Source organism: Poecilia mexicana, unplaced genomic scaffold (genome assembly GCF_051168715.1).
Source record: "Poecilia mexicana isolate PSO_F unplaced genomic scaffold, ASM5116871v1 scaffold_5, whole genome shotgun sequence".
NCBI classification, from domain to species: Eukaryota; Metazoa; Chordata; class Actinopteri; order Cyprinodontiformes; family Poeciliidae; genus Poecilia; species Poecilia mexicana.
The window spans coordinates 19,038,864-19,054,818 of record NW_028263374.1 but is presented as its reverse complement, the minus strand read 5'-3'; the positions used below and the strand labels follow the sequence as shown (position 1 = coordinate 19,054,818).

Genomic DNA, 15,955 nt, shown 5'->3' with positions numbered 1-15,955 from the left:
ATCGCGCCTTAACCGATCAGTTGAATCGATTCCAAGGAGCTGAACTACTGAGAACCGGCTCTCGATTCCCATCTCTTCTGTCGACGTGTTCACAGAAGGATGATTTGTTTGTAAACGCAGCGAACGCGCGCGCAATTTGACTGCAGAAAGAGCCGAGCCGTCCATTGGATTCTCTCTGGTTTCCACGGTTACCTGCATTTATCTTGCTGTTTTAACATTAGCTAGCATGTTGTAAACATATACGTGGTGAACAATAAGAAATAAAATATGTACATTTTTATTTAAACCCCCCCAGATATTTAGCATTCAGAGGACATATAAAATCATTTCTTCCTAGTTTGGTCACAATTGGAGAGAAATGAAGACGTAGCTGCATCCATCAAGGCAGGTGATAAACTAAACCTTCAGAAATTAAAATTCAGCAGGTTGAACCGGATGCAGAGTGAGGTGCAGAAACAATGTGCTGAAAATAAAACCTCTAACAAAGCTGCATATGGGAGTTTCACTGGACAGAGAGGGGATCTGTACTGATTACTAGATGTAAATTATTTTATTAGCCTAATTGTAAATAGTTTAAATAATCATAATAATTTATTCTTGCCTGTTCTGATGTGCAGCAGAGTGATGTCCACTGACGATCCCTCTGTAGAAAATGAGTGGAAAACAGTCAGATAGTCCAAAGAAAATATCAAAACCCTGCAGAACTGTCGTTCAAGACCTTCAAAATAAGTATTTGGCTTCTTAAAGTGAAACAACAACAACCTGCCATGTTTGCCGCTTGTTTCCTGCAGGACACCATGCACAGATGAACCAGCAGCACATGATACCTTCCAGGACCTTCCAGATGCATCGCATGCAAGCTGACGACATCCAGGACGACTTCGACTGGGACTCCATCGTCTAGCCGCTCCACTTCCCCGTCAAAGCAAGTCCAAGATGGAGGAGGAGGGGAGGGGGGGCGAAGCCCGGAGGAGGCCAGGCTGAGCCGACGAGGCCGCAGGTTGTGTGATGCAGAGGAACGTTTGACACGGCGAAAAGCCCCGCAGACTTCAGAGTCCTGACACGGCGAACCACAACCAGAAAACGTTGTTACTTTGAAGACAATCATGTTCAGCCAGACCTGCTCTCGTCTGGAGACGAGTGGAGCTCATTGACACTGACCCTCCTCAGCCAGCCCCCTCCTCTTACCCAGACCATCCTCTTCCTGCCACACCCCCCCCACCCGACCCCTGACCCCTCTGCTCCTTAACTGTCATGTGATTTGAGCGACGTGTTCAGCTTGTAATTCTTCTCGTGTCGACATAGGCCTCAGCTGCCTCTAAGATGAAGTTCTCTCTCTCCAACTTTCTCTCCCCTCTGTTTATTTTTTTGTGTTTATGATATTTTTGTCTCTTTGTTTTTATTTTATTTTATTTTTTTCCAAGAAAACACAGGCCGTCTGTCTCTGTGAGTAACGTGATGGTGCTCGTTGGTCGCTTCTGGGGAAAACAGGTTTACAGATGTTTAAAATCTGAACAGGGTGTTTTTTTTGTTTGTTTTTATCCCCACTGGTTTGATTTTATTTTATGTTTTTTTTAAACCGGGAGTTGAGCCGGAGAGGGATCCCACAGGGCGCCGTGATCGGCTCTCTGTGTGCCATGGGAGAACAGAGACTCATCGTTCGCTCTTAAACACTTAAAGATGAATGAATTGTGACATTGAGGAGATGAAATCAGGAGTGAGAAAACAGACCTTTGACTTTAATCTGCGTCTTGTGAAGTTTAGAGTTGTTTAGATTGGTGACGGAAACTGTAGCACCTTTAGAAATTCAACCAAACTCAAACCGTTTCAGTCTCTATTGTTCACTAAATAAGATGCTACCGCTCAAAAACAATAAGATTGGGATCACGATTCATCTGAGCTGAGTTTTATTTGGATGAAGATTCAAGGATTTTTTTACTGTCATACCACTTCTCATTTGTGGTACAAAATTTGGACTCGGGTCCCAGATTAAGACACTTAATACACGATGAATAATAAATGGTCTGAACCTCGTTAACATCTCAGTTATTCAGCCACAGAAACGTCTGAAACTCCACCTCAGATCCCAAATAATAAATATATTAATATATAAATAAATAGAGCAACATCTGCAAGAAAACATGGGGAGAAAATGATTCGGGGAAAAAAAATACTTAAATGAGATTTTATTTAATGATCAATAGGGCTTAATCTGATTAATCATGACTCCATTGTTGAAATAATTAACTAATTTAGTAATCGATTGATTGATCATTAACTCGAGAACACAGAAGGCAAAGCAGTAATTAAGCCAAAACTGTTTTAAAAATATACACATTTTGGATTTAAGATTTTAAAGATATTATTTTTCTGTAAACATTTTCTCCATAAATGGTAGATTGAGCTTAATCTAGTTCAAATTATGTGAAAACTCGGATTAAGCGCCAATTATAAATCGGTTAATCCAAAAATAACGAGCAGATGTTGATAGAAAGCTTTTCACATTAAAAGTGTTAAACTTCAGATTCGTCCTTTGCTACAAATGATTCGTTAATGAAGCTATTATTGCTTTTTACGCAATAAAAATGTTTATTTTCTAATTTTAAAAAGGAACTGCATTCTTTATTTTTTATGCTTAGATGAAAAATCTGCAGAATGTGGCCATTTTTTATCCGATTTATTCAACAGATCAATTGATTACTGAAATAATTGTTAGCTTCAGCCCTAATGATCAATAACAAAGCGTCTGTTTGTGAACATTAGAGACCGTTTGATGCTCCCTGCAGAGTCCGATGTGATCAGTTGTTGTTTTTTTCTTTAAATTGTAATTTTAGGCTCCGATTGTTGGCTGCACTCACCTCTGCTCTGTGTGAGCGCGAAGCACACGGTGAAGGAGGGAAGGCGGCTCACGCAGGCAGGTTTTCTCAAGCACAGAGCAGTGGAGCGACCCGAAGGTTCTCCAGAACCGGCTCCACGGTCAGAAGCGCTGCTGGCCTAAAGAGACACTATGGTTAGAGGAGGATGAGCCCTTTGCACATGACTTCCTTTTGTTTACTTGGCCTCCAGACGCAAAGCTGACCTCGTTTCGTCCCGCAGCGGCCGCTCTGCTGCGCCGCGTCGGGTTCTACCGTTCTGGTGCTTCTCCAGCTGCAACACTGTGTCTCTGTTTGAGGGAGTAGCACAATGTTTCTGGGATTGTATTCAGGTTTTTTAATCTGGGAGTTGAGAGATTAACAAAGCAGTCAGCCGAGTTTAGCGTAAAGACTGAAGGCTGTTGTCCAGATTAGAGGTGCACCGATTTATCGGAGCCGATTTCACTGCACTTTACCGACTCGTCCACTTTCTTCCTCTGTTCAGCAACATTTCAGACATCATCAATCGGTATCGGCCAAAATCGGCAGTTCAGTCTTTTTATAGATCGGTAATCTACAATCGGCCTAAAAACTGCAATCGGTGCACCCCTACTCTAAATAAAACTGCAAGATTTAATCTGATTAGGTTTATTCTCGGTTTAAAGGACTGAGAATAAATAAATAAAACAAACCTGGTTCATGTTTGGTGATAAATTTTATAAAGTCAAGGGGATTATTTTCATATCAGATTTTAATAAATGGCACATAGAAACATTTACCCTGCAGAGATTATTATTTTATTCAGTTGTTGTGAAGATGCACTGAGCAGAGTTTTCCTGACAGACTCTGATTTTAATAGTGCTAAAGAACTAGAGCACATAGAAAACAGAACGATCTGAACCTGCAGGTCGGCCAGTAAAATTACACATTTTTTACTGGCCGATAAATTGTCCCAGAAGTTATTCTAATAAATGATAATATTGTTGTTTTGAGACCATTTTCAATCAATACAATATTAAAATAATAATGAAGGTCAAAAAACTTTAAATTATAATATTTAACACTGGAAATGGAAAACATTGTAAATAAACAAAATGACAAATTAAATGATTTATAAACTGTCCTTCATAAAAAGCTGAGACCAAAACACCAGACTGAAGACTTTTATCGTCCAGTGTGAGAAAAAAAATCATTCAAATAGAAATTATTGATTTTTATTTATCATGCAATAATACATCAAAAAATAATTGACAGGTTCCTGTTTTTGAATCCAACAGAAAACAAATTGATCATTTCCGTTTATCAGGGTTCGTTTGATTTTATCTTAAGTCCTTAAAAGTTCCTGATATTCAAACTGCGTAGTTTTGTAATAAAGTCCAATCCAACGTTTAGCTGAAAACCTAAATTTGGACAGAACTATTTACAGCTGGAACCAGATAAAAATGCACTTTTTCCTCACAATCTGAATTTAAATCTGATTAAACTTTTATTTTTAGATCAGTTAAAATTTTAGCTGTAGAATATCAAATGCTATCACAAAACACAATTAACAGTAATAAATTATACAACAGAGGATTGAAACTTTAGTTTCATATTTTATCTCCAGGAAAAGTGTAAAAATTTGAAAAGTGAATTTTTAGTTTGGTAAAATGTACGAACCCTGATTTATGCATGAATTTGTTTATGATTAACATTAATCTAATCTGAAAGTGCAAACTGAATATCTAATATTTCGATCGGTTTCGATCTCCGGCTGGTCGATCGGTTTCGATCTCCGGCTGGTCGATCGGTTTCGATCTCCGGCTGGTCGATCGGTTTCGATCTCCGGCTGGTCGATCGGTTTCGATCTCTGGCTGGTTGATCGGTTGCGATCGATCGGTGCGTCTCCTGGCTTCCTCTCGGTAAATTAATTTATCACTAAACCTAAATTTATTTAGCTTTTAAATCCATTAAACTGTTTTAATGTCTGGAGCTCAAGCACAATGTTTATTCTCGGTTTGTTTCCAGTCTTTATTCTAACCAAACGTCACGTCAACCTGAACGAGTTTGTTTTATTTAACGAGGTTTCGTCTCCTGGTGTTGCTGTGCTGTTTGACTTCATGTTAAAGTGACAATCATTGATTTCTCTTATTATTTTTAAATTATCACAATATGTTGTGAAAACGAGGCACTTTGAGATCGAACATTTTATTTTATTTTTTAGTTTAGTTGAACATTACAGAACCAAACTCTGTAGATTTTGTTTTTTTGCCTGGTTTATACTGTGGATCGTAGATCTTGAACACCCAGAAGCTGCACTGTGCAGAAGAAAATCAAGGTTCTCTGATTTAAGCTTATGAAACTGCCATTTATTATCATTTCTCCGCGTATTCTCCGTTTCTAACCTCCTGCCAGTCTCGTGTGTTCGCCTCTGCTCCTCTCTCACTCATGTTTTGCGTTTCTATCAAACTAATTTCTCGGAACCGAGTCGTGGATCTTCTGGGAGGTCGGCACGGGGTCACGGCGACGCCTTTCAGCTCTTCCAGGCGAAGACTGAGAAAACGGACTTTCACACGAACTCATCCGCCGACGGGAGACGATCGGAGGAAAGGAAAATAAAAAAGGGAAAAGGTGAAGAAACGACTGGATCCCAGTTTTTACATTTTGTCCGTTTGTGTGCGTTCTTGTGGACGTTTTTACTTTTCTTCTTCCTGTGTTTTTTGTTTTTTAATACAGCTGGACATGTACCTGCCAGAGAGATTATTATTATTGTTATTATTATTATTATTGGGGAGAAAAAAAACAATAAAAAAATAAACCTTGTTACAACATTGGAGAGAACTGCCAACATCTACTGCTGATTGGGGCCTGTTTTATTCAGTGCTGGTGTGTCGTTGTGCTTGTACATAATGTGTCTTTTCAGTCATCCCCTTTTTTCTCCTGGGGGGGGGATTCACAAGAGAGAGGCAGGAAAAGAATATTTTGTTATTGTCCTATCAGAGGGTGACAGTATGTATATATCTATATTGTATATATGTGATGAAAATGCGTTGGCTTTTTGTGTGACACTACCTTTTACCTGTACCTATGGTTCTACATTCAGTGTTTTCAGTGTTGAAAGTATATATTTGGTTTGTGTTTTTATTTTGTAGTTTTTGTTTTTATTTCGTCTTTGTCATTTCTTTCTCTTTTGTTTTTTTTGGTTTTGTTTTTTGTTTCCCTGTTTGTTTGTTTGTTTGTTTACTGCACGGTTTATTACTTTTGTTGTCCGATGAGGTGACACAGCTACTCTTTGTATTCGTTTAGTGCTGTAAAATAATTCAAGTGTTATTAGAAAATTGTCGATACCAACGCCCGACCGCCCGCCCCGACCCATCCTCCCCTTTCCCCAATATGCATGAATGGCACTTAAAGAAATAAAATATGGTAACTTCACTGTGGAATAATGTGATACTTGAGCTCGTTTTTTTTGTTTTGTTTTGTTTTTTTTCCCAGGTATTCAAATGAATTAAACATTTAAAAGGGACTGAATGGAGAATAAATCCAGAAGCTGGATTTAATGTTAATCTGAGGTGTGAATTTTTAGTTTTACATTTAATAAAAGTGAATTTTAATGAGTTTGATACTCACCAGGAAGATGGTTTGTTTTAGTTACACACTGACTAATTTTAATATTTTAGTTCAGCTTCATGATTCTGACTTGGATCAATCAACAGTAACATTTCTTACAAAATTAGAATATTGAATGTTTTGATATCCTGTGTGCTGGTGTTTACTGCAGATTAAAGACTTTAACAGCTGAACAAAATTTAAAAAAAAATCTCCCTGATGCAAATTAAAGGAGAAAGCGGAGAAACTCTTAATGTTTGTCATTTTCACAGTAGAAACAGTTTTTGTTGTACAATGAAAACCTGATTTTTCTGTCTGCAAGAACGCCACGGAAAAGGTTTTTTAAAAAGTATGAAATTAAATAACCTTACAAATATATGCATATATAAGCTATGTAATAAATAATGTGAATAAAATATAAAAGCAGATTATTGATAAAAGTATTTTCCATTATACAATTCAGATTTTAAAATACTTTATCATACTTTAGCTACATTTATTCATTTCCTATAGCGATAAATCATCACTCAGTAAAAGTTAAACCTTTTTGGCTGCATTCAAAGACATCTCTTTAAAAAAAATACTATTTATAAAATAAGGATGAAGCGTCTCTGCTGTTGCACAACAGGCAGCCGGTGAGTCAACAGGCTGAAGCTGCTTCAGGTGATTTTCAGCTGCGCATAATTTAAAACGCAGCATTTATTCTGGAAACTGACCTTGTTTTAAACTCCGGTCGGACATCTGGGATTAATTTTTATTAAACGTGACTTTTCTCTTTCTCCTTTAGAGATAACCTGGGTTTGTCGGTCTGTCGCGTAAAATCACACACAAAAAAAACTGAAGTTTGGAGGATTGTAAGATGTTACTTTTCTGTTGCAGCATCTCCAGTGCAGCATCAAAATCTGTCCCCAGCGTATTATCTGGCTGCAGGGGGCGCTAGCGTGCATTTTTCTGACTGTATGTCTTGTGCAAGAGAAAAAATAATTTTTGAAATTTATCTAAAAAAAATTCTAGAAAAAGCTTCGAAATTTCTGAGTTTGAAAAGTCGAAGATTTTTAGATGCATCTCAGAAGTTTCAAAAGTTTTTTTTATGTTTTTTTTACTTAAAATGTTTCCTGATTCTAAGATTAATCTAAAGGTTTTTGAGTTTCCTAGTAATTTTTAAACTATTAATATCAATACATTTCCTTTTTTTTTTTTTCAAGAAAATTTCTGAGTCCGTTCTAGCAAATTTTCAACTTTTCAGATTCAGAAATTGTTTCTAGAAAATTTCAAGGGGGCAAATTTTAAATTTTCTAACTTTTTTCTTTTTACTTTTCAAACTCGGAAACTTGATCGAGTTTTCAAGAAATTTTTAGATTAATTCTTAATCTAAAATTTTGAGGGGTTTTTTGGCAGAAATTTACTCCTTGTTTTTTTATGTCCTTGATGACATGAAGCACTTAGATAAAAATAAAACTGACACTTTGCTGCTGTACAAAACAAGTATCTGTGATCCTCTGCAGAGGACAAACAACACAAATCCCTCATTAATTCAAACACATTTTAATACTTAGTTATTAATTTGCAAAATTTCCACTTTCCAAACCTTTTATTCTGGAAATTGTTTCATGCTTTTTCTTTTATGTAGGTTATGCAGAAAAACATCCCTGTCATAATTTCCTTATAAGAAAAAATCTTATTTGCATTTGTTGGCAATAATTATCTCAGCCTGACTATAGACGTAATTAATACAAACAAAATTCATAATTTAAAAAAAAATGTTGAAATGATTTGACTGCAGCTCTGTGATTATAAAGACTGGAGTCTTGAAATGTTTTTCAGGAACGACGAGTTCGTCGTGAAACCAGATAAAGTGCAAAGTGTCGCTCAGCCAGTCGTTTTATTTTACATGTGGATTTCTTCAGCAGCAGAGCGGATCAATCACTTCTGCTCTCAGGAGTTTGTACGACGAGGATAAACAAAACGGCAGCGACCTGCATCCATCTTAGTCTGCTCTTACTAAACATGATGCAGCAAAACTGACAGCTTCAGCAGCTCCAACAGCCTTTATGAAGTTCATTAATAAAGTCTCAAGAAGAAGAAGAAAGTCATCTGTAAAGACTTAGAGGAGATTCAGAAGGCGATTCGAAAAAGACATAATTATGACCTCAAGCAGAATAATTTATATTTTTCCCCCCTCAGGAGTCTGCATTAAATTTAGATTTTCTTTCCCTAGAATTTTTTTTTCTTAAACTGCAGATTTTATATCATAATTCTGTCTTTTTCTCAGAATTTAGATTTTATTTTCTCAGAATTCTGACTTTAATCTCAGATGTTTGTTTTTTTTCTTGTAATTTTGACTGATCAGAAAATTTATATTTTTTCTTACTATTCAGATTTTCTCCTCAGTATTCTGTTTTTAATCTCAAAGGGGGTTTTTTTCTTAGAATTTAACAATTTTCTTTCAATCTGAGATTTTCTCTCAGAATTCTGATTTTAATTTCTGAATTCTATTTTTTTATTGAAATTCTGTCTTTATTCAGATAATTTATTTTTCTTAGAATTCAGATTCTTTTGTCATAATTCTGACATTAGCATCAGAATTTTAATTATTTTATTCTTAGAATTCCGATTTTTATTTTATTTCTTTCATAATTCTGACTTTAATCTACCACATAAAAATGTTCCTTATATTGGACATAATCCAGAAAGTTAGTTTACTTCTAAATAAAAACCTTGAAAACTCAGAACCAGACTCTGAAGTTCACTCTTTATGTAACTTCCTCCCTTTCTTGCCTGTCAGAAATGTGATGGTCACCAAAAATCACAATGTAAAACATGTGTAGCACCAGTCCTCTCATAATCATTAAGAGTAGGAAATGTTTACTCTTTTGCAGGAGGAGCATGCAAACAGAACAATAATTCAGTGGTTTGCTTCGTATTTCAGTGCTGCTGCTGGTAGTTTGTGGTCGCACAGCGGCCTCTAGTGGCCACAAACACAACATGCGTGTAACTCTGATGATAAAAGCTGCAATGTGACGCAAAAAAATATTATTATATCGGAGAAGCTACAATGATGACTAAGAAGTTTAGCCAGGAAAAACGAGCTTTTACTTTAACAAATGTAAAGGTAATGAGTCGGCAGTGATTTATTAAGTTCTCTGTGCTCACTAATGTGCAAAAGTCTTGAGTCACTCTATATTTCTCCAAACAGAGTTCATACAACCTTTTAAAGCTCCGCAGTTGATCTTAGTTGATGTGCGGATCGTTCTCATTTTGACTGCAGCCTCTCCACCAGCTTGAGTTCGGCTTGGCTCTATGAGGAAGAAGTAATTGCTCCCTAAATAACTGGTTGTTCCACCATTGCGATAACTCGTAATGAGCCTTTCACATCACTGTGGAGGAATGCTGACCCAACTCTTCTTTGGAAAATTGCTTTAAATTATCCTCATTAGGGTTTTTTTCACCAGGAACAGTGTGCTTTTAAAAAGTCATGCCTGCTGTATGTGTGCTGGATGTGTGTTTTACCTTTTTCCATGCCGGGTGGGACTACGTGAGTTAATTCAACAGGGCTGGACAATATGGCTGAAAAATACGACATAAGGTTTCCTATCAGTCGATATTGATCATAATTAATCTTTTTGATGTTTTAAATATCTGAAATACAACCAAACCTTTCTGTTTCATCCACAGTTTTCACTACACAACCTTCTCTTTTTTTTTTTCATTTTAAAGTAATTATGGCGCAACGGTGAAACCTTAAACTTCTGCAGTGCCAGTTACCCAACAGATTGTTGCTAGGTGACCAAAGAGTGAGTGCGTTGCTAGGTGACGAAAGAGGGAGTGAGTTAGTTGATTCCACCATCTTTGCTTAGATGTCTATGAGAGATTAAGCAGCTAAAGTCTTTCCTCTTGCCTACATCTCCCAGAATGCTGTGCGGTTCTGGATTAGAGTTCAGTGACATTATTGAACCTTCGAACTATTTCATCTATTGGTATTGATCATGTGTCTGTCAGGATAGACATCATTATTGATTTGAATTAAGTTGACGTATCCACTTGTAGTTTCAGCATCTTTGAACTTGAACTACAAGAAATATGGAAAATAAAAATGGTAACTCAGCTCCTCCAGACTAGCAGCAGCAATTAGCAAACACCTAGTGGAACTGCACATCTTTTGAGCTGCTAATACAAACTACTTATCAGTGGAAAAAAGCTCCTAAAGATGATGCTGAAAGCTTAATGGAGGAACATTGTTGTGACGACTTCCTGAAGGCGGAGTTTCAGAAAGAGCAGAAGCTTCTTAAAGAGACAGAGACCCAATTTGAAGGCGGTAAACTGCAAAGTCAAACATATTTCGGAAAATACAAAATACTTTGCAAACTTTTCCAGTCGGATAGACGTCAGTGACTTTGTTCTTCATCTGTTCTTTAATTTTAATGTTTTTTGTTTGTTTGTTTGTTTTTTTGAGGTTCTGTTGAAATATTTCTTGGTTCTAAAGTAGTAATTGGGCCTGGTTGTGATACTTTTTTTAATAGTAACTTGTAGCTGAAAGGTAAAAGACAAAAACAAATCTAAGAACACTTTAAAGGATTGAAACAAAGGCTAAAGTCTTAAAGGAATTATGGAGCAATGCTAAAAAGAAAATTATTAATTTTACCTTAAAGTGTTGATGGAAATTAATCAATTAATTTCCAAATCGTAAATTAGAGAGACAGATCGAGGGAAAATCTTTATCTGCTGAACAGATGAGAGATATTCTGTTACATTTCTTGTCTGCAGCAGAATCTGACTCCAGATAAAACCAGCAGCAAAAATAAAATGAAATACATATTTCAGAGCCATAACTGGATGGAAAAACCAGTAGCTGCATTCTAGGAGGAAATAAATCCCTTCTTGGTGAGCCGTTGGTAAATAAAAACATTTCATAACACTCTGCAAAGGACAAACTCTGCAGCCAAGCAAGTAAATCACAGAAATATCTTCCAAAGTTGCTGATCTCGATCTGATCCAGGAGTTTTTCATGCAACAAACAGGAAACAACTAAATGAAGAAAAAAACAGAGAAATGTTTATTCAGCAACACGAAGGAGATTAAAATTAGTTTCTAATGCTGACAAGTCCAAACAATGAGGGTCACAATCATGAAGCTGGAAACACAGGAGGGACGCAAAATGTTAACTTTTATTGCATTTTTAAAAAAAATAAAGCATATTGTAGCTTTTTATTATTATTTCATCAGCTCAATATTGAATTTAAAAATGTTTTGAACAAAACCAAAAGATTTGTGTAAAAAAATGTATCCATAAATGATTGTAGCTCCAAAACATAAATTATAGGACAGCACTGTTTTTTGAGTTATTTTATTCTCCTTTAAACAAGAACAGGAAGTTGCTCTTTGTTTATTAATGTAGCTTTTGAGTAGAAGCTGTTGGATGTTATCGGTTTTATTTACTGCAAAAATAAGATAAATGCAGAAACCTGAGAGTTAGTTTGCTCTACCACTAACACTGAAACATTTTTTATTTTTATTTTGTGGGGGTTTTGTGATAAAAGAAGCACATCAACCAGCTGTGCCTCATTGCAGAATTGCAATCGGGGCCCACATAAAATCATCAAGAGGGCCACAAATGGCCCCCGGGCCACACGTTGGACACCCCTAATCTAACTAAAGCAGAAACTACAGATGTAAATTACTAAACACACCTTTCTTTATGTTGCTAACAATATTTTTCCTTGCAGCACAAAGATTTAAATCCCCTTTCTGGTTTTTCTGCATGAGTGGATTCCCTCCAGCTTCCCCAGACAGTCCAGACACGCCACTGTTAGGCTGAGATTTGACCTCTGTGATGCTGATGGACACACAGATACACACTCATGTCTGAAGGCAGTTTGGAGAAACCAGTTAACCCAGCGCTCATGTTTTTGGAGAGTGGGAGGAAGCCGGAGTACCCAGAGAAACCCAGCATGTACAGGGAGAACGGTCAACGACGCCGGGCCTGAACCAAGATCAATAAGAGGTCATTTTATTTATGCAGCACATTTTCAGCAACAAGGCAACTCAAAGAGCTTTACATGAACTAAAATACAAGCAAATAATAAACCAAAGGAAAGAGCAAAAGGAGAAAAATAATCTAATAATGTTGATATAAACCAGATTCTCCTGTTCAGGGTTGCTAGATAAGCAAACAATGTAAAAACATCTGAATTATTTTTCTGGCTATTATGTCTAAGGTCTAACAGCATTTATTCGTCTCCACCAGACGTCTCCCGTATCAGTTTGAGTTACAACAAACATTTGTTTTTCTTTGAACTGCAAAACCAGAAAATCTTACTTTTTTTTTGTCTAGTTTCTTTTGCAAATATCTTTGTACACTTGAAATAAGTCAAAACTAACTTGCAAGTAACTTTAACAACACAGAGGAACTTGTCTTAAGTAAATAATTTTTGAATTTTGATTTTTAAAACATATTAGTTCCACTGGCAGATTATTTTCTACAACATGCAGAAAATGTTTTGTTATAAGTGAAATAATCTTCCAGTGGATCTAATATTCAGAATCAATATTCAATAATTATTTGCTTACAAAAAGCTCCTGCATTTCTGGAACTAGTTTTGTCCTATTTAAAGTGTAATGAGATATTTGCATTTGAAATTAGACAAAGGAAAAAATGCTTGGTAAGATTTTTCTGATTTTGCAGTGCAGAGAAAAATTAATTGCTGTAATCACTCAAAAAGGAGGCCAGTAAATATTAATAAATATTATTATAGATAGTAGCTAGAAAAAAATAATTAAAATGTATTTTATGTTTTTACATACTTTTTGTGTGTGTTGACCTCTGGGTTCAGATCCAAGCTTGACGTCTTTTTGAGCTGATCTGAATTGAATTTTTTTTTAAACTTAAACTGTGTTGAATATAGTCCAATGAGCTTTCCTAGACCAACTCCAATCCTTAAAAATAAACTTATTTTAGTTACTTACCATCTTCTTTTCAAATGTTTTATATTCAGATTTTAAGATCAACCAGTTCTTGAGATGACAATAACGTGTTGTTTTCAGCCCGTATTTGTTTAAAAATGTTAACTAAATGCAAAGAAACGTGAATTTCCTGTTGCTTTTCCAAGTTAAACATCATTCTGTTCCTCCTTTTCTTGAGTTCGTCTCGGCTATTCATGGACGCACAGATGGCACCATCCTACAGGCCCATTATGCTCACAGATGAATCTACTTAATTGGCCTGGTTTCTGGCTGTGGGGCTGCAGAGTGGACCGGACCTGCAGGAGGAAAACAGCCTCCTGCCTCCTAGAAAAGCTGCCTTTTCTCGCCCTTCCCGGTCTGACCTGAGCCTCGCAGCTCCACCATCGGCTCTGACAGACTGCCTCTCCCAACTCCACCACACCACGATCCGGACTCCACTGAAAAGCCTCCCGACTCAAGCCTCCATCCGCCATTTTCAGCAGATGGAAAGCAGGTAGAGCATTAAAACCCCAAGCCCCAGGTCCCAGACAAACGCAGGTAAGTGCGCCTCCGAGTATCCTAAACCCCGCTCCCCAAAAAACACCTTACGGGAGGGAGCATGGGGGGCAGAAAAAGCCTCAACAAACCACCTTACTCCGGAGCAGCAGCAGGAGGATCGGGGGGGAGAGAGAGAGAAAAGGGGAGAGGACGGCTTGCATACAGCCAGGGGTAACAATAAACTACATCCCTCAGCCGCTGCTGCTCTGGACCTTTTAAATAATCTCTTTTATTCAACTTTTATTTTAAAAAAACGGTGTAAAACCCCGCTTTGCGCACGCCGCTGTACGCGCAGAGGCGGTGCAAAAAATGGTTTGTTGATTGAACTTCAGCTACGAGGGAGGTTTAAAAATGTCCGATCGCAACTTCAGTAAAAAAAAAAGAAAAATTAATTAATTAATCAACGTGAATGGGCTGGCCAATAAAAAGTTGATCCATTTTATTAGCAGGAATCAGCTTAAAAAAAAAAAAAAAAGAAAGGCGAAGCGTGATCCAGTCAGATGGAGACAAAGAGAATAATATGCGTTTCTGCTGTCATTTTTCTGCTGGTTTCCATGGTGGATTCCTCATGTTTATGTCAGGTCGGGATGTCTGCGCTGGGACCTTGTGGGATGGATTCATATTTAATGAAGCTGATGAGTGAGAGCCCAGCCCACCTCACTTCAGCAGCTCATTGTTGTCCTCAACAATCGGCTTTCCTCCCACTTTGGAGGAAGAAAACATGTTTATGTTCCTGGATGGAGATCTAAGACGAGTGAGCAATATTTAAGAAAATGGGGGAGAAATTTTAATCTTTCTTACAAGAAAAACTCAGTTTTTAAAATTATTTTTGTAACTCATTACTAAAACTCTTCATTTACTTTTAACTTTTCTCATTTTTTCCTCTTAATTGGATTTTAAGTGCCAGATCAACAGGATAACACTGCATAAATGTTTTAGTGGATGACTTTGATTATTTTCTCAGATGCAACTAATTAAAACCTCCTGTATGTAATTTAATAGATCCGGCTGTTCTGTGAAAGTCTCAGAGGTTTGTTAGAAGACGTTTGTGAACAAACGGCATCATGGAAACAAAACAAACAGTGAAAACTGTGAATAAGTTTAAAGCAGATTTTAATTCAGTTCATCACATTTCTGCAACAAAGCAGCTCAAAGTGCTTCACACCATAAAACATCATGCAGTCAATAATTATGAAACAAACATTACATTTAGTCAAATGTGATCATCAAAATCATCAATAAAATCCACATCAAATGTATTGATCTCTATGGATTGTTACTAGAAACCAAAGGTAACTCTAAACAGACGGCGTTTAAACTTAATTAAATCCAAAAGTACTTTATTGATCCCAAAGGGAAACTAAAAGTTGTAGCTCATTTAATTAAAGCGTTACTGTAGCAGCTGATGGCCGTAGGTAGTAAAAATCTCCTGTAGCAGTCTGTATCACAGCGAATTAGAAAAAGCCTCTGATTCTGTTTTTCTAGATTCATGGAGCGGATGGTCAGGATTGTCCAGAACCATCTTGATTTTAAGATGGTTCTGTACAGAACAGGACAGAACCAGAACCAGCCTTCTTTATGGTTGTTAAGCCTTTTTAAAACCCTGGTTCTGATTCTTGATTTAAAGGAACTCAGTGTTTTGGCTGTTTTGCAGTTTTCTGTAAGTTTGTTTCAGATTTGTGGAGCGTAGAAGCTGAATGCTGCTTCTCTGGTTCTGGTTCTATAGACCAGAACCAGAACCATGAGTTTTCTGGAAGGTTGATATAACAACAGCAGACCTTTAATGTATCGTGATACTAAGCCGTTCAGTGATTTATAAACGAACAGCAGTATTTTAAAGTCTGTTCTCTGAGCTCAGGGAGCCAGAGTGGATAAACACTTGGATGAGTTTCTCTTCCTGAAATATTCTTGAATCTTTTTATTTTTTTATTTTATGATGTTTCAGAAAACAAGTGCTTGAGGTGTTTCCTTAAAATGCAGCCCATTTAATTCAAATGTTATGAATAATATGGCTGAAA

The 15,955-nt window shown here is 36.8% G+C and overlaps 1 protein-coding gene across 1 annotated transcript in view; it reads left to right on the top strand.

Moving 5' to 3' along the window:
- foxj3 (forkhead box J3) overlaps positions 1-6,277 on the top strand; it is a 111,856-nt gene extending 105,579 nt beyond the window's left edge. The window contains exon 12 of the mRNA XM_014998698.2: positions 792-6,277. Coding sequence (XP_014854184.2) covers positions 792-904 — 113 coding nt within the window. The 3' untranslated portion in view covers positions 905-6,277. The remainder of the gene's footprint in view (positions 1-791) is intronic.
- Positions 6,278-15,955: the final 9,678 nt, after the last annotated feature.